Source organism: Lotus japonicus, chromosome 6 (genome assembly GCF_012489685.1).
Source record: "Lotus japonicus ecotype B-129 chromosome 6, LjGifu_v1.2".
In the NCBI taxonomy this organism is placed as follows: domain Eukaryota; kingdom Viridiplantae; phylum Streptophyta; class Magnoliopsida; order Fabales; family Fabaceae; genus Lotus; species Lotus japonicus.
The window spans coordinates 41242835-41266254 of record NC_080046.1 but is presented as its reverse complement, the minus strand read 5'-3'; the positions used below and the strand labels follow the sequence as shown (position 1 = coordinate 41266254).

The window sequence follows — 23420 nt, the reverse complement described above, 5'->3', positions numbered from 1 at the left end:
CAGCATGTATGTTAAGTAAAAAACCAGCATTCTTAGATTACATTTTTATTATCAAACATTCTATCTTTCTTAATTCTAATGTTCGGCACCCGAAAAGAATCCTAATATGACACTGCTGCTACACAAGTGATATTTAATTTAGATAAGTTTAATTGAGATAAGTTTAATTGAGATAAGTTTAATTTTTGTTTGTTTATCAAACATTATTGTTTACTTTTTCTGATTTTGTTATTGATGTTATAGGGAAAATGGATCAAGTGAACACAATTCCGGAAGGAACTTCTAATCCTACACAAGAAAGCATACAATGTGTTGTCTTTTTGATTGCTTATAATACTATGATTGAGGCACTTGCTAAGGGACATATGCTCTTCCAAAAAATGGTGGAGAATAATTGTCAGCCTAATGAATTTACATACAATGTGCTTTTTCTGATTTTGATTGTAAAAAGCAATGAAATTTGTTAAGAAAGTAATGTTATTCAAGGTTAGACCGGGTTGCAACCGGGTCGGGTTTTATTCTTCGGGTCGGGTTTCCGGGTTCAGCTGTTTGTTTGAGGTTGTGTGCGGGTGTGGGTACGGGTCGGGTGAACCCGAAACCCAATGGGTTCGGGTGTGGGTTTAAGTTCACCACCCATTTCGGGTTCGGGTTCGGGTGCGGGTGCGGGTTTTTGATTTCGGGTTTGGGTTTGGGTTTTCCAAAACCCGCACCCGACCCGACCCATTGCCATCCCTAACTACCACTAAACGTAATTTTTCTTCAAAGAGACTAAAATCAAACTCGCTTACAAACTCAGTGACTAATTTGATCATTAACCAAAAAATTTATTAAATTTGAGTAATCTCATTTATTTACATAAAGAGAACTCTAATACAAGAATTTTAATGCATAAAAAAACTCTAATACTCTCTATTTATATGTCTAAACATGATATTTGTTTCTATTATATTTATATTTTAGAAATATTTTAATATTTGTTATTTATAATTCTATATAATTACTCTATAGTAATTTTCATATAATATTAAAAAATATTGTAAATAAACTCGTGCTACGCACGGGTATAATATCTAGTTATATGTATGCCTATGAATTAAGTTTTTAACTCATTAAGTGCTACTATTACAGATACTTGAGCTTTTGCATTGATTACTTTATTTTTGTTACATTTTATAATTAAATACAAAACTAAAAAAAAAAAGTAAAATACACTCACCCCCCTCAAGGTTTGCAAGAATGACACTCCACCCCATTATTTTTTAAAATCTACACTCCACCCCATTTTTATAAATGCAAAATTTAGTGACGAAAAAAAATTCGTCACTAATAAAAAATAATTACTAATTAGTTAAAATTTAAATAAATTAAATGCATATACACTATCATACATCAATTTATGAAAATAATTTTACTGAATTAAATTTAAAAAAACCATCAACTCTGTCTGTTAAGTCCACGTCTCATCTATCTCCAAATCATATTTCTCACCACAAACGGTCACCACCAAACCTTTGCTCCCTTTAACACGACGACAACCATCACAGAATGTGAAACCCCATGGCACCACCATGCCTCAAAGTTTTGTTGCGATCTGAACCCCAGAACGTGAACCGCACATCCCCAAAGCCACTTGTTCAACTACTTGTTGTGAACTTCACCCCTTTAAGTTGTGAGCGAACGCTTTGTTGGTTTAAGATGTTGTTGGATTTTGTTAAAAACGGTGCTCCACCGCATCGTTGGGTTCAAATAACCCCCGATCCACTTCATATTTCTTAATTTTGTTTCTCTATTTTCTTCACCCATTTGTGTTGTTTTTTGGGTCTACAATCCAATTTTAAAAATTGGAGGTATAAATAGATTATTTTGATTAAAATTGAATTATTACCAAATATGAAAACACAAGCATGTTTCACTATGTTCGAGATATGGTTTGTCAACCAGTCATGTGTGCTATTGCAGAATTTGCATTGTGAATTTACGGAGGAAGAACGCGATCGAGAGAATGAGGAGGACTGTGATGTTTTCATTTTTATATTTATTGGATTATATTGAAAATATTTTTTGAAATTATTGATTAACAATTTAAATAATAACTAATTATTAATGAAGAATATTTTTCGTCACTAAATTTGCCTCTATATAAAATGGGGTGGGGTGTAGATTTTAGATAAGAATGGGGTGGAGTGTTATTCTAACAAAACTTGAGGGGGGTGAGTGTACTTTACTAAAAAAAAACATCTACTTTATCATTCATTATATTAATTAATAATTGTGAAACTTTTTAATTTCCCATATTTTAAAATAATTTTGAATATTAATTAAATTTTAATTATTAATTATAACTTGAGGACGAAATTTTAATAATATTAATAATTTAAATTGACTACCTTTATATTAATAAAAATTTATAGTAAAAATAACTTTGTCATTTATAACTAATTGTAAAAAATTTCAAATTCTTATATGTTAAAATTAAAATTATTATTTTAATTTTAATTATTAATCATAAGTTGATGAATTTTAAAAATTAACCAATAAAACTTATTACTACTTTTTATGTATAAATGACAAATTAAATACTAAATTTTTTTAATGTAAATACTAAAGTTAGATATCATGTGAATAAGTTATATATATATAACATAATATTTGACTTGTGGCAAGATTAATTAATTTTCATTTTCATTTCAATTAATTATCAACCTAAGGTTGAAAAAAAATAAAAGATACAAAAATAGCACAAACTAATATCTTTTAAATAAGATAAACATGTTAGATATTTAAATTAGTTAATGGTTGAATGCTTTTTGTTAATATATATTTTGAAATTTACTTTTAAAATATGAAATGATTTTGTATGTTGTTTAAATTAACTATAATGTGGTTACGTGTTATTTTTAAAAAATATGTTTCGTTCAAAAAAAAATTTAATTTACTTGTGATTTTTCTTAAAATGATAATAATAAACTATTGATGAATATTTTATGTTATGAACTATTAATTGTCAACTTTTCAGTTTCTTATACAAAAGAATAATTTATTAAGTAGTTTATAACAATAGTTTGAATATTATCTATCAATCATAAATTGAGGGAAAAATAAAGAAATATATTTATATGTAGAAAATACTAATAATTTAAATTAAATAATAGTCTAGACAAAATGAACACTCGATAAAAATAGTTTAAAAATTAAATAAATGTCTCTATAAGATATTTACTATTAAATATATCGCATGCGTGTATTATTTGAAAAATATTTTCAAATGTGTTTTTTGACCTATTATATAGTAGTAAAAATATTTTCTCAAGTTTTCTTATGTTATTAAAAATATTTTCCTTTTCAAAATAATTTAGGGTTAATTGTCAAATTAGTCCCTGAGTTTGTAAGCGTGTTTGATTTTAATCCCTCTGAGGATAAATGACGTTTAGTGGCAGTCAAAAACTGCTAGTGATTGTAAAAATGACTACCACTAAACTTAATGTTTCTTCAAAGAGACTAAAATCAAACTCGCTTACAAACGCAGTGACTAATTTGATCATTAACCAAAAAATTTATTAAATTTGAGTAATATCATTTATTTACATAAAGAGAACTCTAATACAAGAATTTTAATGCATAAAAAAACTCTAATACTCTCTATTTATATGTCTAAACACGATTTTTTTTCTATTATTTTTATATTTTAGAAATATTTTAATATTTGTTGTTTATAATTCTATATAATTACTCTATAGTAATTTTCATATAATATTAAAAAATATTGTAAATAAACTCGTGCAACGCACGAGTATAATATCTAGATATATGTATGCCTATGAATTAAGTTTTTAACTCATTAAGGGCTACTATTACAGATACTTGAACTTTTGCATTGATTACTTTACCTTTGTTACATTTTATAATTAAATACAAAACTAAAAAAAACATCTACTTTATCATTCATTATATTAATTAATAATTGTTAAACTTTTCAATTTCCCATATTTGAAAATAATTTTTAATATTAATTAAATTTTTTTTATTAATTATAACTTGAGGACGAAATTTTAATAATATTAATAATTTAAATTGACTACCTTTATATTAATAAAAATTTATAGTAAAAATAACTTTGTCATTTATAACTAATTGTAAAAAATTTCAAATTCTTATATGTTAAAATTAAAATTATTATTTTAATTTTAATTATTAATCATAAGTTGATGAATTTTAAAAATTAACCAATAAAACTTATTACTACTTTTTATGTATATATGACAAATTAAATACTAATTTTTTTTAATGTAAATACTAAAGTTAGATATCATGTTAATAAGTTATATATCTATAACATAATATTTGACTTGTGGCAAGATTAATTAATTTTCATTTTCATTTCAATTAATTATCAACCTAAGGTTGAAAAAAAATAAAAGATACAAAAATAGCACAAACTAATATCCTTTAAATAAGATAAACATGTTAGATATTTAAATTAGTTAATGGTTGAATGCTTTTTTGGTAATATATATTTTGAAATTTACTTTTAAAATAGGAAATGATTTTGTATGTTGTTTAAATTAACTATAATGTGGTTACGTGTTATTTTAAAAAAATATGTTTCGTTCAAAAAAATAATAATTTAAATTTACTTGTGATTTTTCTTAAAATGATAATAATAAATTATTGATGAATATTTTATGTTATTAAATTTATTAACTATTAATTGTCAACTTTTCAGTTTCATATACAAAATAATAATTTATTAAGTAGTTTATTTTTTTTTGTTACATTGGAAAAAATATTAAGTAGTTTATAACAATAGTTTGAATATTATCTATCAATCATAAATTGAGGGAAGAATAAAGAAATATATTTATATGTAGAAAATACTAATAATTTAAATTAAATAATAGTCTAGAGAAAATGAACACTCGATAAAAATAGTTTAAAAATTAAATAAATGTCTCTATAAGATATTTACTATTAAATATATCGCATGCGTGTATTATTTGAAAAATACTTTCAAATGTGTTTTTTGACCTATTATATAGTAGTAAAAATATTTTCTCAAGTTTTCTTATGTTATTAAAAATATTTTCCTTTTCAAAACAATTTAGGGTTAATTGTCAAATTAGTCATTGAGTTTGTAAGCGTGTTTGATTTTAGGGTCAAATTGTCAATTTAGGGTCAATACAAATGAATGAAAAAATAGGAATGGTTATTTATGTAAATTCATGAATAATTAACGAGAAAATCAATATTAACTGTTATTTGGTATTAATCATCACCCTTCATTCTTTGTATGCTCAATTGCTCATTATCTCTCTCACAGACGTTTTTACTTTCTACCGTTCCAGTTGTTGCAGTTTGCCGTTTTTTTCCTTCTATGCTTATACATCAGTCGCATTACGAACACACAACCAGCCACTGCGAGTGGAGATTCTGCTTTGGTGACCACCAACATGTCCATGAACCACTACAACTCTGTTGGGTTGAACCAGCCTTGCAACCACATCAACCACGAGAGGGATCGAACCAGCCTCTCCCTCTTTTGGGTTTATCTTCAACCTCTACAACTCTTCGATTGTCACAATTTTCTTTAAGGTGAGGAAAAAGTCTTCTACTCCTTTTTTCTTATTTTTGATTTCGCCTCTTTCTGTTTTCACCACTTTTCTTCTAATCGTTTATCCGTTTATAACACTAGGTTGTTCACTTTTCTTCACTGTTCTGAATGTACGGCCTTTTGCTTTCTAATGCACCTTCTTTTCCTTTTCCATATCTACAACAACAACAACCTTTGAAATTGCCATCTTCAATGATCTATTAGAACGCTTCAATCTACGGCTGATTTCAGCGCCGTTCTTAGCAGCTTTCTTTGTTCTTCTCATCAAATTCTGTTTAGGTAAAACCCTTTTAATTTCACCTTCTTCCTTCCTTATTTGGTTTGTATTGTCTTTTTCATGAATCAGGGCGCAGGGTTTGGATTCGGTCAATTGAATGTGGTGATTTCTGCTGGCTAATCAGGTCAAAACCTCTTTTATTTAATTTCAGTTATTGAATTTTGATTGGTAAGCATTCTATCTTCATTATATTGGATTATATTCATGAAATTTATAATCTTTTTATATCTGATGGTAGTGTCTGATTGTCTAATTTGTGAAGTTACAATTGCTTAGTCATGCCATTGTGTTTCCCACAGGTTATTACTGGAAGAAGACTGAACATTAGGACTTAATGGAGTCTGTTGCAGATCCATTATTATTGAAAATGTGTATTTAAAGGTTTATTTTCTCATGGTCATCGCTCTTCTCTTCTATTGGCTTAAAATCATTATTAGTTGTTATATCTGTAATCTATACAAGTTAGGATTGCTATATCTGCAGTCTAGAAGGAAATTTCTAGCAACAGATGAATCATTACGAGTGAAGGGATGTGAATCTATGTATGCTATTGGTGATTGTGCTTTAATATATCAACAGAAAATCATGGTATCTTTTTAGTCTTTATCAGCATGACGCTACATTCTAATCCAAATCATTTGTCCATTTTGATCTTGGCTTTGATGGACAACTATGCGTGTAATTTAGTCATTTTTTTATAAATTCAAGAATCATGTTACATTAACTTACTAAACTGCTACAGTTTTCTTCTACATATTGGAGTGGAGACATTACAATACTTCTTTAAACAGTTCCCTACCATATTGAAGAAGTGCTGGACTATTTTTTTTACCTAGAGATACATTCTGGTGGACATTTGGGCATGAGATTGAAAATCAAGCACTTTAAATTCACAAGGTAAACACATTTGCTACAGAGGTTGTGTTTTTGGAGTGGTGGAAATTTAAGACTGAAGGAATTTCAACTCTTTTTTTTTCGAAAGAAGGTTTAAATATGAATAACTCTGCAAGTTGACTCTTACACCTTTTTTTTCATAGGCTAGCTCCTGACCACATTACAAAATTTTCTTTGGCAACTTAGAAAGTACTTCAGAGATCAATTAAACTTCTCAACATCTTTTGGATTCATGGCCATCCCTGCTCCTTCAAGTATTTGCAATGCAGATATTAGTTAATTATTAATGACAGTTAAATCAGTTAATTAGTTAGAAGTCTATAATTGTATACGTAGCTTTGGTTGCAATTAGTGAAATGAAAATTCAGATGGAAGTAGTGTATGTTATATTAACATGTTCTTACAAGTGTCAATTTGAAAGTAACTCTTTTTTTTGTTTGTGTTTTTGAACATCCATGTGTTTAATTGGAGAGATTTTGAATGAGATCTGATGTTGGCACCCCCATGGATGCAAATGATATGAGTACTTTAAGGGTATAAAATTTGCAGGTAAAACTCGGAATATCGATCTTGCTGTACAAATCTTTAATGGTGCTGCTAACAAGGGTGTGAAGACAACCAACATTGATTATTTACAATGCGCTCAAAGGTCCTTACATGTTCAATGGCCGGGCTGTTACAATAGATTCTAAGAAGTTTAAGGGTTGTTATATGCATTTATTCAATTTTACATGTTAAGTTTAGATTTGATTCAGTTTTACTTGGTTTTAATTTTGATGAAGAAACATTAAAAGTGATTAATTTGTAACGGGTGAGTGACATTAAAAGTTATTAATTTTTAACATGTGAAGAAACATTAAACGTTTTTAATTTGTAACAGGTGAGAGATGAATTTAGTTTTATCACTTTTATGCAACCATTAGTTAATTAGAATAACTGAAGATGAATAGCTATTCTCATAAATAATATATAGATAATAGATAGAAGGTTAGCAAAATTGAACTCTAATGCTAACCTTCTTCAGATATTTGAAGAAGTGTCCATATCCTGATGAAAAGCTTAGAAAAGAGTTGGGCTATGAGCTGGATTAGAGCCTTTGCAAGTCTTCTGCAATGCATGTGCTCATGGGTCTTATCTCTTGAATGATGCTTTGTGCAGGAGGACTCTAATGAATGAGATGATATTGGATCCCTCCATTGCAGACATGTTTACCATACTGTGTGTATTGAACAATGACTAATGCATAAGAACCTTTCGCATTTGTAAGAAAACAAGGTTGGCAAAATGAGGCATATCTCAAATATTTTATCTTAGAAGATCAACATGTAGGTATTAAATGGGCCCTTAGTTGAATTTGTTATTAACATTTTTTGTCTATTTGTTGAAGCCAATAATCTCAGGTGAAAGTAGCAGCGCTTGAGATGATTGGTTTGGATGGAGGAACATTTTCTAATTCCTTTTTTATTTCCTACTTCAATTTCTCCTTATTGAAATTCATATGTTTGTTTGCATAAGAGGTTTGTTAGTTTTGGACTATAATTAGAAGGAACAGTTCTAAAGAAAATTAGTCGAATGGAAGGAGGATTAAGCAAAGTGCTTCAATTCTTTTTCTTATTTGTTTCTAATACTTGCAAACTGTGAAGAGAGGTACTCAACCCTATTAAGAGTTCCTTAGAAGTTTTGTTTCAATGATTCTTTCAATGAGCTAGCGTGTCAAGGAAGAGAACATTTCAGTTTGGACTTTAAATTAGTTAGGTTAGGAAGGGAATATTATTTTGTATCATTTGTATATTTCTATCCAATTTTGCATGTTTCAATCAGTGTTTTAAAACTTGGCTCGGTCATCGACGCGGTCGGGGTACTGAGTCACTGGTCGGACTAGTGGGTCACTGGTTCGATTGCTTGACTCGGTGTATATTAAAAAATAATAAAAAATGTCCAATGCAATATAAAGTTAATATAAAAAAATTAAAATACGTTTTTAATCAACAACATCCTAGTGGTGCAGTGGTAGTTTTCCTTCATATTACCTCCATGGCCTGTGTTCAAACCCTGCTGGCACCATTTTTTCCCAATTATATACAAAATGTATGCAACTGGACAAAAAAAACAATTTAAAAGGCCCAATAGGTTAAATAACCCAACTGGACAAAAAAAACAATGTGAAAGGGTTAAATAATTACTGGAAAATGGGCTTCTATCTAGCCCACCGTTAACAAACTAATAAGAAAAAAACAAGAAATGGGTGACTCGCCGGTTCAATAAAAAACCGGCCGAGTCACCGGTTTGACCATTAAACTGGCCGGTTCAAAACGGTTCCAGCCGAGTGACTTGCACAACCGGTCTGATGTGAGGCTCGGACCGGTCAGGTCACCGAGTACCGGTCGGACCGGCCGGTCCGAGCCGAGTATTAAAACACTAGTTTCAATCCAGCCTTCTTCAATAAAGTTGGCCTTCATTATTTCTTAGTTTTTATTATTTATCTATTGTCTCTACGGAAAAGATGTGTTTTTAACCATTGATTAAATTAATTTAGAAATGATTGAATTATTAAAAAAATTATTATATAGGCATATGTAAATTATTTTTTTATGGGTAACTGCACAAACATCTTTCTAAATTCCTACTGCTAAATTGTGAAATTATTAAGCTTATATAATGTAAACAAATGAAGCTTATATTAGTTGCTATTAAAACAATTAACGGTTCAAATTTCAATAATAATTGTAATGAAAATTTTAAATTAAAGTTGAAACTGAAAGCCAATTGTTAATACCAAGCCTATGTTTGAGTAACTGAAAAAATAATTAAGATTGTAATAAATTATAATTGAAACGTAAAATTTTAATTAAATTTGAAACTGAGTCAAATGCTAAAACTAATTAGCCTATTTAACTTTTGTTTGAGTAACTGAAAAAATAATTAAGATTCTAATAAATTTTATATAAATGTCATTAACCCTTCAATTTCATCAATTAGTATAAGATTTTTACAAATGATGTACTGTAATTTATATGTTGTTAATTTTTTTTGTAAATAATCAATTTATTATTTATTAGTCTTATTGATTTTTTCCCAAAAGTTATTTCGTTGACCTTTTAAAATGATATTCAACAAAAATAAACATTTAATACAAAAAAGAGATATACAAATTTATGATTTCATATAAATTTAGTTCTTTATTTTTTGTCATTTGGCCACCGGTCTCCACGGGAGAAAGGGGTCATACGTGACTAATTTGACTCGGGATACGGTGTGATGTCCCTAACCACAAATTTAGTTCTTTTAATCCACGAACCAAAAAAATCCCCATAATACCTTTAAAAAACACACAGATTTAAAAAACAAAACAAAAAAAATGAATAACCCTCGTGTATCGTACTGGTCAAAAAGTACTAGTTATCAATAAATACACACTTTTAATTATCCCGAAGGACCATGTGAATTAAACAAATAATCATCTAATTCAATTTTAGCATTCTCATCAAAATTATGGATAAAATTGAAGATACAAGGGCAACTAATCCTTCCAGACAATCATTGTTATATATATATATATATATTCGTTTAAGTATAAACATAATTTCATGTCTTTTGAGATCAAGAAAATAAAAGTTTTAATAATATAAGCTCATACTTGTATAAATAACATTGAGAGAACCATTTTCAATCAAGGTAGAGCAACAAGAGAAAGAACTATGTGTGGTGTTTGTTTCGATGGTCCTTTTTAGACATTAAAATTTAGGATCACACATCTTTAAAATGGGAAAGAGGCTTTCAACCTCTCTTAGCCAAAAAAAAGCTTCGCATTAGAAAACAAATGAGTTTTGATCATTCATACATCATTTTCTCTAAAATTATATTTTCACTCTTTTTTTTTTTATATCTCTCACTTCTATTCCTACTACATCACGCATCATATCTAAAATTCCTCTCTTTTTACTTCTCAAATCTCAAATGAAAGTGAATTTTATATGTGAACACAACTTTATTTGTAAACAAACATGGACATTATGAAAATGAACTTCTAGATCCAAATATACCAACATTACCGTTAAATTATCTAATTAATTTAGATTAATTCAATAGCTTATAACTTGAAAAATGTGGATCTAATCCAGATTTTGCAGTTTGTTTCATATTTTCCTCAAGAGAATAATCTAACCATAGCAGGTCACACCACTGCCATCAACGGCTAAATTACTGGCTATAGTCAGTGAACCATCGCAACGGTCACATTTGAGTTTCTTCACACTCCCAAACTCATCCTATATATGTTCCCCAACAAGGCAACGATTCAATTCAACTCTGAACCAACATACTTTTCCACAACACAAACTCACATCCTTATTTAACGTTGTTGTTGTTGTTGTTGTTGCATTTTCCACTTCCACAAACACAGGAGATTCTCTTCAATCTTCATCATCATCATCGTACTTTCCGAATCCTCAAAAACACCGAAAATGAATAGATTCCTTCCACTCTTCGTGGTTACTCTGCTTTTGGCCACTGTTTTTGTTCCGATTCACGCCGACAATGCTCCTGCTCCTTCACCCAAGTCATCATCTTCGCAGCCGCCGGCGGCGAACCCACCGTCTACGGCGACTCCTCCCTCACATTCTCCGGCGGTTCCTAAAGCATCCCCTGCAAAGTCTCCGACTATATCGCCGCCTTCACAAACTCCGGCGGTTTCTCCAACTGGGTCTGTCACGCCGCCGGCGAAGTCTCCGGCTGTTCAGCCGCCGTCTTCGGTTTCTCCGGCTTCCAGCCCGTCCAACAATGTGTCTTCCCCACCGCCGGTGCCATCCCCAGCGACTCCTCCGCCGACGGCTGAGACTCCGGCGGTGTCTCCCGTGAGTAGTCCGGTGGCTGCTCCTACGGTGGCAAAGGGCCCGTCGGCTTCTTCTTCTCCACCAGAGGCTTCTGCAGGAGTTCCTACGAGTTCGGCTACCCCGGCAGATGCACCGGTGACGACGATTCCATCGAGCAGCACTGCGCCAGGAACTGCGCCGGCGAGTTCTTCGCCGGAATCATCTCCGGGCGCTGCCGATGATTCGGGTTCAAGTTCTAATTTCGGGGCTCCGGGTCTTTTGTGTGGCATGGCTCTTTGGGCTGCTTTGGCTATATGAGGCAAAGGCGTTTTGCAATTTTTTTTTGTAATTTTTTTTTTGTTTTCTTCTTGTGTTGGCATTCTTTGAATAATTATTTGTTTTATTATTACCTCCACTTTATTGTTATTTGTTTTCAATTTTTAGTTTGATAGGTTGGATTCTTATTCATTAAATTGTAACATTTTTTGCCAAGATCTCATTTGTATTAAAGCGATTTCTTGCTCATGGTTTTCATTTGAAAAGGGATATATTTCTTATTAAAAAAAAGGGATATATTTCACCGCGACCTTCGACTTGAAATTGCACCAATTTGCTCAATTTAGTTGTAAAAAGAAAGGGAAAGATATATTTTAAATTTTTGGAATGTATACATAACTAACTGCAGAAATACTTTTTTTACTAAAAAACCAGAAAGTGGCTCCTAGAATTTGGCAGAGACTATTTGGACCATCCCTCTTTACTATCCACACCATTCCCTTTTTTTATAATTCCAAAAATACCCCCCACATAGAAAACATACAAAGCAGTAAAAAAAAAAATACTCTCACAATCTCACCTTCTTCTTCCTTCTTCCTCTTCCACTCTCACCTTCCCCCATCCCTATTTCATCTTCTAAATCAATATATCACACACCTTGAAGCTCCAAATCAGTGTAGAAGATAAGTGGGTGAGATCAAGAGAAGATTAGAAGCTCAAAATAGGTGAGATTTTGGGATTTTTACGGGTTTTTCGCGTAAATCTGGGTTGAATATGTGGGTTCTGGTTCGTTCCGCCACTTAAAATGCGGACGTTTAATTGCTACCGCTATTTTAGTAGCGGTAACTTCCGCTATCTTAGTAGCGGTAACTTCCGCAATTAAAATAGCTGTAACGTTCTGGTTTTAGTGTTTGACTTGGTGAAGTTTGTTGTCTATTAGGAGCATTATGGCAGCTGGAACTTCTGAGGTTGATAGTGGTTAGTGGAATATAGTTAGTGAAGTACTGAAAGGGGTGGGGGGAAGTGTTGATTGAATTTCACTACCGCAATCATAGATGCGGAAACTATCGCAATCCTAGTTGCGGAACTACCGCAACCCGTGATGCCACAACTACCGCATCCTTGATTGCGGAAAGGTGAAACCGTGTGTGGGTTTTTAAGCAAACCAGAGGGAACAACTCAGAGGGACTTACCAGAGTCAAGGTTCCTTCTGAAATCGAGTGTGAGTTTTCCTTCTTCCTCTTTCTTTCTTCTCCTTCTGAAATCGTGATGGTGATGGACAACGGAGAATGGAGGCTAGGGTTTTGGTGGGGAAGGATGAAGGACGTGATGGAGGCTGGGATTTTGGTGGGGAAACCGTGAGAGAAGGAGATGAGGAGGAGGAGATGAGGGCCACCGTCAGAATGAGAGAAGGAGATGAGGAGGAGGAGATGCGGCCGAGAATGAGAGAGAGGGAGATGGTGGGATTAGGGTTTTTTTTTTAATTGGAGCAGTTATTTTTTAAAATATTTGGGGGTATAAATGTACTTTTGCACTTAAGGGGATGGTGTGGATAGTAAAGAGGGATGGTCCAAATAGTCTCTGCCCAATTTTGTCCTAGAATTTTCAAATGAGTTGTTTGAATCTGAGGCATTGAAAGTGGTTAAAAGTTGTTGTCCTTAAAATCGAAATTTCAATTCTTATAAGATGTGCTTTTGGGGAGACTTTTGACATTTACCACACCCGAGTCAAATAAGATTATTTTAATAGATGATGCATATGGTTAAAAAGATAAATATTGTAGTGGTACGTAGGAAGAGACTACTCATCATCATGACAAGAAATAAGTTATGGAATTTCTTTAAAAAAAGATTATGACATTTTGTTACTCACTTATCTTATGTTCTATTAGTCTACATAGGGTAATTTAGAGAACCCCACATATACCATTTAGATTTTTGAAACAAAATTTGGTAATCAAACTTTCCAAAGACTATTATGGTTTTTTTTTTTTTGAAAGTAACTATTATGGTGATGCTTAAGATTTTGTGGACTAAATTGATGATTAGTTTTTTTTTATATAACTAACACGATAGCTTATGTAGCTTAAAAGTAATAAATTTGAATGCAATTTTTGAACTTTAAGGACCAAAACTACATAATGTGTATAAGTTAGGGACCAAAAGTGCAGTTAAATCATTTTTCTTGGTCACATGAGAGGCATGTGCGTTGCCACATAAGCCTTCTCCGTTAACAATTAGACGGAAGGACTAACGTTGCAAACGGGAGGGAATGTGAGGGACTATTCTTGTAATTAAATTAGGTGAGGGACTAAAATCGTGGTTTTAATAAATCTCAGGGACTAAAGTTGCAATTAAGCCTTTAAAATTTTACGTTTGGTTTTAATTAGTTAACCTGCATACTGAGCAGTTCTACGTCTAGTTAGCATAATTTGAACAGCATTTGTTTACCAATTTGACTAATAGTCGTTATAAATAGGAACTACCAAGTTTTATCCTAATTGAAGAATACAAGAGACTCCTACTGTTACTGTTACCAACATCTCTTCTATAGTTCTTACTTCTTGGATTGAAACTGATAAACTTTCATAGGCAAGTAGGTGCGCATAACTGATTATAGAAATATTGTAGTTGGCCTTTGTCAGAAACATGATTCAACAAATTTTCACCTACACAAGCCTCATACCATGGTAAAAGCATGACTAGAAATTTCCGTATATATAATCTCACATGCCTTGCCAATTGCCAATCTACTCATACTCCAACATGGGAACATCCATGGAAAATTTTGCAAATGAGGAGGAACACATCTTTCGTAGCCAATATTCACCTGTTCCTATTCCTGACAATGTTACATTACCAGAATTTGTGCTTCAAAATGCTGAATTATATGCTGATAAGGTTGCATTTGTGGATGCTGTCACTGGAAAAGGGATCACTTATAATGAGGTGGTCAGAGACACTAAGAGGTTTTCAAAGGCATTGAGATCTCTTGGTATAAGAAAAGGGAATGTTGTGATTGTAGTACTTCCAAATATACCTGAGTATGCCATTGTTGCTTTGGGGATCATGGCTTCTGGTGGTGTCTTCTCAGGGGCAAATCCAGCATCACATACATCAGAAATTAAGAAACAGGCAGAGTCTGCTGATGCCAAATTAATTGTCACAAATAGCTCAAGCTATGATAAGGTAATTAATTGCTCATAATGTGCTTTCTTTTGGTTGGCTTTTTAAGTAACTTAAATTAATCGTGTCCCCAAGTTGCCTCATTTGGTAAGGACGAATCACTTCCTCTCAGAAGGTTGTGTGTTTGATTCCCGCTACTAATGCGAGGACTGTATTAGTAGGCAATCTGTAAGTACCTCTGTAAGCGACCTATGGTCTGAGAGGCTGCCTGGCCCAAACTTCTATTCATCTAAAAAAACATTAAGCATGTTAGACTGTATATACTTTATATAGCATTTGATTTTGAGACTTATTGAGTTGAAAATGAAACAGGTGAAAGGCCTAGAAGTACCTGTTGTTGTGCTGGGAGACGAAGTTGTTGAAGGTGCCATGAATTGGAACAAACTGCTAGAAGCAGCAGACAGAGCAGGTGATGATATGATAAGGGAAGCTGTTAACCAGAATGATCTTTGTGCCATGCCATTCTCTTCAGGCACCACAGGGATGTCAAAGGGTGTGATGCTCACTCACAGAAACCTTGTAGCTAATCTTTGCTCCACGCTTTTCGGCGTAGCGCCGGAAATGGTGGGTAAGGTCACCATACTAGGCCTAATTCCCTTCTTTCACATCTATGGCATCACTGGCATATGCTGTGCCACTCTTAGGAACAAAGGGAAAGTTGTGGTGATGGGAAGATTTGAGCTGAAAGCATTTCTCAATGCCTTGATCACACATGAGATCACATTTGCACCCATTGTGCCTCCAATCATTCTCAGCTTGGTGAAAAATCCCATTGTAGATGAATTTGATCTCAGCAAGCTTAAACTCCAGGCTGTTATGACTGCAGCAGCACCACTTGCACCAGAACTCCTAACAAACTTTGAACACAAGTTCCCTGGTGTTCTTGTTCAAGAGGTGGGCGAGTCATCCTTCTATAGTTTTGCTAGTTCACTGATATCATGTTTGGATCAGCTTCTATTTCTTTATAATCATTTCTGACACCTAAATAGAACAAGCTTCTCCCCATAATTGATTCTGACTTCAGAATCAATTGTGGAAGGGTTTTGAAACATGCACTAAGGCTTTTAATTATATTGTGCAACTTGTGCATTTGGTATGGTATATGTTCCCTAACTGATAGTTTTTTTTTTTTTTTATTATTGCAGGCGTATGGACTAACTGAGCATAGCTGCATCACACTCACCCATGCACAAAAAGGGTTGGGGAGTCCACATAAAAATTCAGTGGGGTTCATCCTCCCAAATTTGGAAGTCAAATTTGTTGATCCTGAAACTGGTAAATCCCTCCCAAGGAACACACCAGGGGAACTCTGTGTAAGAAGCCAATGTGTGATGCAAGGTAATGGAGACACAATCTTCCCCAAAAAGAAAAAAAAAAGTGTGAAGTTATGATAAATTATATTATGAATGCATGTAACACTGACAAGAATGGATGGCTATAAACATATTATGAATGCATGTAACACTAACAATCTCAATCTGTGTCTTTTCCAGGTTACTATAAACAGGTGGATGAGACTGCTCAGACCATTGACAAGAATGGATGGCTTCACACTGGTGACATAGGATTCATAGATGATGAAGAGAATGTTTTTATTGTTGATCGTATCAAGGAGTTGATTAAATACAAAGGCTTCCAAGTAAGTTCTTGTTGTTTCACTTTCAAATGTTCAGATCAAGGCTCTGCTTATCAATCCCTACTCCCTAACTCAATAAACAGGAAAAACAAATCACTTGAAAGGCTAAGTTGGAATAAAATGTGATTTATAAAACATAATTGCAACATTACAAGCACTTGTAGAATGTTTGTCTGTGAAAAAGGATAAGTAACATTCCTGGTGCAAATTTTGTTTTGCTGCTGAGATTTCTACATCTCTTCATCTGGTAAATCAGAATCACCATGATTGAGAACTTAAAGGGAGGTCAGTTAATTTATTCATAATATTATGATCAATTTAGAAAACAAAAGGAGATTAAAAAGCCAATTAAAATGAAAACTAGGAAAAAAATGTACACAACATCTGCAATTCATGCATTACTAAATTGTGTTAAGAAGTTGGTCAAAATGTGTAGCATTTTTTTGTCAGGAAAGTTTTGGATATCTAAGAGTGCACAAATTAATGGAGCCTAAGGGTTCGTATTCCCATGTATAGGCCAAGATTAGTTGATGTCTTTTTGGACAAGTGCAGGTTGCTCCTGCAGAGTTAGAGGCTATTTTGCTGTCTCATCCCTCAATTGAAGATGCTGCTGTTGTGTCGTAAGTAACGAACCATAATCTTTGACATTCTTGTTAATCTTACACTTATTGGGATTTCAGATTCTAAAAGTCTTTGCAATCTAATATTTTTGACATTCTTGTTATCTTACACTTATAATGGTTGTTCAGATTACCAGATGAAGAGGCAGGGGAAATCCCAGCTGCAAGTGTTGTTTTGAGCCTTGGTGCCAAAGAGAGTGAAGAGGACATTATGAACTATGTTGCCTCCAATGCTGCTAGTTACAAGAAAGTGAGAGTGGTGCACTTTGTGGAATCCATACCAAAATCACCATCTGGGAAAATAATGAGAAGGCTTGTCAAAGAGAAGATGGTGGAAAAGATGAAGACAAATTCCACAACTAAATCCATCACTCTCTAAATCAGTGGAAAATAATGTAACCTTTGCTTTGATATTTCATGCTTCTTCATCTAGTTAATCTGTGTTGCACTGCTACTAAGAGAGTGAATTTTTATTTTAGTACATGTTGGAAGTAATATCCGAGAATAAAATTTGGTAATTTTATTGTTGCCCTTGTTGTTGTGATACTTATTTTAATTATTTTTTTGTTAAATCACTCGATCAGTATCCAATCACCCTACGGATTGTCAACTATTCCGGATTCGATATTTGGTCACAATTAAGCCTTTTCATTTCTCCACTCATATTGTGCAGGGATCAAATCCAAAAGTTTTTTCCGCACACACAGTCAGTGTTGCCAACTGAGGTGTGGGTGATTTGTGATTCTAATTGTTTGTTGGTCAAATCCCATATTGCCAATTGTTTAGCAGGACCACACAGATTGTTGCATTTTTTTTCTTTTTCTTCTATAATGATTGGAATGTCATGTGATGCATGGTACTTCAATCAAGCAAGACATCAAGCTAATAATTTAAGCATTGAGAAATATTTATTCTTTAATCTGAAACAACTTTTCACTACATCCTACATAAATCTCTGTTTCCTTTTTCTATAATTAAATATTTTAACTTTTAAAGGATAGATATATATCTGTTTTATGAGGCATCTAGTTTGTTCAAGATGAATATCTTCACTCTTGTACTTATTCATTATGTTGGACACCTTCAGGAGAAACTAATCATTGCAAAGCATATTGCATATTAATCTGGTTTCACTTTTAAGTGTAGCCTGTAACTTTTGGCCTTTGTTTTCAATTGATAAATAGATATCATTTGGTGAAGGAGGCCTAACTCAACCCAAAAGCTAGCTCAAAAGTTAAGGTTTGCACAACCATATATAAGTAATTGCTTGGCCACATCTCTAACTAATGTGAGACTCTAACATTTGGTTTAACTAATAACAGCTCTAAACACACAAAAATGAAAAGCCTTAATTATTTTTCTTTTTTGTGAAACCACTGCAAGTCAACTAAACCTGCATGCACCCTAACAAATGATGTCAATATTCTACTTTAGAATATGATTAATGTAGCTGTAGGTTGCAGCAATTATTGAATTACCAGCAAAGAAACGTATACCATTATCTTTTGTGGTATAATTGTCAAAAGAATATGAGAAAAATTGACATTCTATGGAATTTTCATTTGCATTATATGTATTCCTTAGTTGGATTACAGCATTAATTAAATTGTTCTTACACAGCCACAAGCCCCGAAAACGGAGGGTTTATCGTCTAGGGTTCCGAGCCGTAAACACAATAAAAGCTGATAGAAAATGAGAACCTGTTTATTCAATGAAGTCTGTTGCCTTTTATAGTGGGGCAATTACATTAACCCTAATCTATTACACATGGGCCTCAGCTATGTTTTCATGGGCCAGACTACTAGCCCAATACCTAGAAGCCCAATTCCTACACCTAAGCGCGCACGAACACACTCGCCATGTCGTGACCCTTTGACTATGGGACTCGCCAAATACCTCTTTGGCGAGTCCTGTCCATAAATCAATAGTCATTTTCAAAATTTTCGATGAAAGATCATTTAATAAGTCAAAAATTACATTTGTTGTGTCCCTACTATATCCGCAAACAAACAAAAAGTTCATGAATTTCATGTTTAAAACATCCAAACAGTAATTTATACGCGTATATGCATGATCCTTTCCAGGAACTATAGGCTTTGGATGAAGGAGGATAGTAAGACAATACAATAGCTGTACCTTTTCCTTTGGAATTAGTACCATCATGAGTCTTATGCTGAGTATGTAACTGATTGACCTGATGTGATCCTTCATGAATTCTCAATTGATTGATATGAGATGCATTAGCAGCTTGTACTTTTGAAGTTCCTTGAATCAATGTAAGCAATTTCGGGTATTGTTCTACTGTGAAACTTGGAACTCAAACTCGGGTGATGGAGCTGCAATTTGAGAACTAGAACCATTCACAGCTTGAGAAGATTGAGAAGCATCTAAATTATGTCCTTCTTCATTGTAAGTATGATCACTAGAATAGCTGTCCTCTGACGTAAAATTATTCACTGTTCTAGTGTTATGTGATCTAAAAGAAGGTGGAAAACCATAAATCTAGTAACATGTATCAATTGTGTGACCAGTCCTCCCACAATGTGAAAAAATTATATTTCCTCTACCAGATCTTGAATAGTACCCTCTTCCATTGCTAGCAGTGTTAGCAGATGTGGAATTTCTTCTACCATTATATTGATTTCCTTGAGGATAACCTCTACTTCTACCATAAAATTGTCTATTATCAATTGCATTTAACATAAACCTTGTATCACTTACATTCTGACCAGAGTTTCCAGAAACTGAACTAGATTGTATCACCATGGAAAACACCTCATGTAGAGTTGGTAAAGGCTTCATAAGCAGTATTTGTGATCTAACAGTAGCAAACTCTTCATTAAGTCCAGTCAAAAATCTAATTATCACCATGGAAAACACCTCATGTAGGCTTCATATTGTTTACATTTTTCTTCATCAAAATTGCTACAACTTTTTGAGTAGTTGACTACGAGTTTCGTGTTGAAACCTATTTTAATTTTTTATTACTTATATAATTGTAGTAATATAGATTCATTTGATAGAACAATAGACTATTACTATATAATTTATTATGTCATTTTTGGACTACAAGATAAAATTTATCTTTTGGTAAATAATTAAAAGATAAATTAACTAGAGATATGACCAGCCAAGTATTTATAAAGATAGAGCTAACAACCATAAACTCTTGAACTAGCTTTTATGTTGAATTGGACTTTCTAAATTCTAATAATTTACAGATTCATATAATTCACATTTTTTGAGTTTTCTTTCTATCTTATTCATGGTGATTGTTCTTAAGTTATGAAAGAATAAAGATACTTGAAGGCATTGATGAGCAATTGAGCAGCAAAACAAAGAGAAATCAGGGGTCAAATAGGATAATCCCTCATAAACGAATCAACCTACAAAATCAGGGCCAGAAGAAAAGAAATGGAAATGGATCCTCTCAATTGGAAAAAAAAAAATTGAAGTTTTAATTTTCCCCATCTAACTATTAATTTAGGTGTAATTAATTAGATTAAGGAAATTGACAGTCTCAAGTTTTTTCCAATTGAGTCATTACAAGACGCATGATTTCCACTTTAAAAAGAAACATACTAGTGACTAAAAGCATTAATCGCAAATTAGTGACACCTCAACAAGAATCAAGCAATCATAATTTGAATAATAAATTTAAATGCTTGAATAGATGAGTTATCAATGATGCTAATTAATAAATCAGTTTAAATCTCTGACTATTAATGTTACTTCCTCAAACATCCACTGGGACCGGTGGAGGGTGGGTGATGGGGAAAATATTGATATATGGCGTCACTCTTGGTTACCAAGTGGTGTGCCGCTTATTTATGGGGAGGATATTGTTCATGAGACTAATCTTTTGCATGTTTCAGATTTGATATCTCAAGGACCGCAAAGATGGAAGAAGGATCTCATTGAGCTTGTGTTTTGGCCTCCAACAGCAAAGGAGATTTTACAAACTCCTCTTCCTTTGGTGCCTCGACAAGATGTTCTCATGTAGCCAGAAACAATTGATGGAGCTTACACTGCAAAGTCTGGCTACGAGTTTGTTAAACAGCGGAGACTTCAAAGCTCTCCTTCTTCGTCCACAGGCCAGCCTCCCCCCACACACTTTTGGAAAGCTCTTTGGACAGCGGCTGCGTTACCCAGGTGCAAGGAGTTTGCATGGAGGGTGGCGGTGAATATTGTTCCCGTCAATGGTGTCCTTCGGTGGAGGGGAATTAAGGTCGATGATACCTGCGTTTTTTTGCAGGACAGCGGTTGAAACAAGCAGCCATGCTTTGTTCTCTTGTCCTGTCGTATCTCAGTGGTGGCTTGCAAGCCCTTTTGGCCTGCGGTTTCGTGATGATGCTCGTGAACCAGAGGATTTTATGGGGCAGATTTTCAGCTGTGAGGATGCAGATGTTATTTGGGGGGCACTTACGTTTCTGTACGCTGTTTGGGAGTGCAGAAATCGAGCTCTTTTCCAGGGACAGCAACTGAGTATGGAGAAAGTGTTGGCACGTTTAAATGCGCTGGAATCAATTCCAAGCGGTCCAATTGTGAGAAGGACGATGGAGCACAGTACGAGATGGTATCCTCCTCAAGCAAATGTCCTTAAGTTAAATTTTGATGCCTCTTTTGTGGATAAAGTTGCAGGTTTTGGCTTGATAGCTAGGAATAATGAGGGATTAATTATGACTACTGCTTGTGCCTATCCAGTGGACACTTCAACAACACTCCTAGCAGAAGCATTGGCCTTTAGATGGGCGATCACGTTGGCTTTGAATCTCCATTTTTTGGAGGTGTGTTTTGAGACCGATTGCTTGCAGTTATATGAAGCTTGGAATAAAGGAAGACAAGGTTCTTCTTATTTGATGTCTATCCTTAGTGATTGTAGGAACTTGATTTCAGGTTTTAATGTTTGTTGTTTTTCGTTTGTTTGTTGTTCCGGGAACTCTGTGGTTGATCGCTTAGCTAATGACTCCTCTAAATACCCAAACTACGTTTGGATAGAGGAGGTTCCCGCGGAAGTTGAGGTTTTGGGTCAATCTGGTGTAATTGCCAATTTGGCCACTTGATTTTCTTAATAGAATATGTTTCAAAAAAAAATGTTACTAATTGATAACGTTTGGAATTAAGACCGACACTAATTGCTGTAATTGATTTAATTAAAGATAAGGATTTGGCCATCGAATTTAAACAAATAACAAAAAACTGAATACATAGAAAACATGTCATGGCATCGGAGAAACAGAAAAAATTTATATTCATTGATTGAATTTAAATTTTTTCACAAGTATCATGATAATTAGATAACTTAATTCTTTTTTAGAAAGAAGATTATAGAATGATTTGTAATCAACCAGTATAGTAATAAATAACCGAAATGAATATCGGCAAATAACAAATCAACCCATGATCCTGCTTGAAGTACCGCACCCCAATTTTAAAATACACATTTAACAAATTCATTTTGTTTTTTTTTTTTTTGATAAGCAAAGACATTGCATTCAAAACAGCACAGGGGGGTGCTAACCCGATCGAATACATGAAAAAAAAATCAGTCAAAGAAGACTAAGTCCACAAAATAAGATAAACATGATACAAGAAATAGGAAAGACATGCGGAAAGAAAGAGATGCCAAAGTTGTGACAATAGGCACATTCCAGAAAAAAAATAAAAATAAGATGCTCATCCTACTAGCATGCTTTGCCAATATATAACTCTACAAAAGAAAAAGAGCGTAGCAGCCAATACTTTCTCAAAGAAAACTTGTTACAACATCTTGATGTAGGTAACAGGATTCAAGATCCAATCCGAAGTTGATCTCTTCACTTTGCTTTCAACCAACAAATTCATTTTGTATTACTTCTTTTAACAAAATTTTCACTTTGCTTGGGTCAATGTAATATAGAACCAGGAATATCTAAGATTTTTTGGATAAGCAGCAATCCATGTACAAGTAAGTCAAAGTTGGACTAAAGAAATTCACCCAACCAGGAGAGCCTAGACAACGCATATATCAGAACAAAATCCAAAGATTCCAGTAACAACACTACAGCACATAATCAAAAGACTTTACTCCCTCAAAAGACAATGCAATATCCATATCAGAACAAAATCCAAAG

The 23420-nt window shown here is 33.3% G+C and overlaps 3 protein-coding genes and 1 long non-coding RNA gene across 7 annotated transcripts; all 4 read left to right on the top strand.

Annotated features, from left to right (window-relative positions):
* The first annotated feature begins 5296 nt into the window (after positions 1-5296).
* On the top strand, positions 5297-8407 carry LOC130726699 (uncharacterized). Of its 4 annotated transcripts, XR_009014950.1 has the most exons (6): positions 5297-5589; positions 5955-6009; positions 6185-6473; positions 6628-6782; positions 7329-7428; positions 7938-8390. It is a non-coding gene; the product is annotated as an uncharacterized LOC130726699 (long non-coding RNA). The 4 variants fall into 4 exon arrangements; XR_009014949.1 differs by having other exon boundaries at positions 6628-7428; positions 7938-8407; XR_009014947.1 differs by lacking the exon at positions 7938-8390 and having other exon boundaries at positions 7329-7908.
* A 2835-nt stretch (positions 8408-11242) lies between these two features.
* Positions 11243-11908, top strand: LOC130725313 (uncharacterized). Its single transcript, XM_057576555.1, has one exon. It carries the CDS (start codon positions 11243-11245, stop codon positions 11906-11908), a length of 666 nt encoding a protein of 221 aa, XP_057432538.1.
* Positions 11909-14624: 2716 nt separating this feature from the next.
* Positions 14625-17876, top strand: LOC130723893 (4-coumarate--CoA ligase-like 1). The gene is made up of 6 exons (XM_057575039.1): positions 14625-15054; positions 15364-15945; positions 16197-16389; positions 16545-16690; positions 17240-17307; positions 17437-17876. Exons 1-6 carry the CDS (start codon positions 14632-14634, stop codon positions 17684-17686), a joined length of 1662 nt encoding a protein of 553 aa, XP_057431022.1. The 5' UTR covers positions 14625-14631; the 3' UTR covers positions 17687-17876.
* A 3630-nt stretch (positions 17877-21506) lies between these two features.
* On the top strand, positions 21507-22370 carry LOC130725312 (uncharacterized). Its single transcript, XM_057576554.1, has one exon. It carries the CDS (start codon positions 21507-21509, stop codon positions 22368-22370), a length of 864 nt encoding a protein of 287 aa, XP_057432537.1.
* The last annotated feature ends 1050 nt before the right edge of the window (positions 22371-23420 follow it).

What these genes read in the sequence shown, in the direction of transcription:
- LOC130725313 (XM_057576555.1), top strand. Translation starts at nt 11,243, where the DNA reads ATGAATAGATTCCTTCCACTCTTCGTGGTTACTCTGCTTTTGGCCACT.
- LOC130723893 (XM_057575039.1), top strand. Translation starts at nt 14,632, where the DNA reads ATGGGAACATCCATGGAAAATTTTGCAAATGAGGAGGAACACATCTTT. An exon ending in ATAGCTCAAGCTATGATAAG is followed by an intron (nt 15,055 to 15,363) that starts GTAATTAATTGC and finishes AAAATGAAACAG; the next exon opens with GTGAAAGGCCTAGAAGTACC. An exon ending in CTGGTGTTCTTGTTCAAGAG is followed by an intron (nt 15,946 to 16,196) that starts GTGGGCGAGTCA and finishes TTATTATTGCAG; the next exon opens with GCGTATGGACTAACTGAGCA.
- LOC130725312 (XM_057576554.1), top strand. Translation starts at nt 21,507, where the DNA reads ATGGTGTCCTTCGGTGGAGGGGAATTAAGGTCGATGATACCTGCGTTT.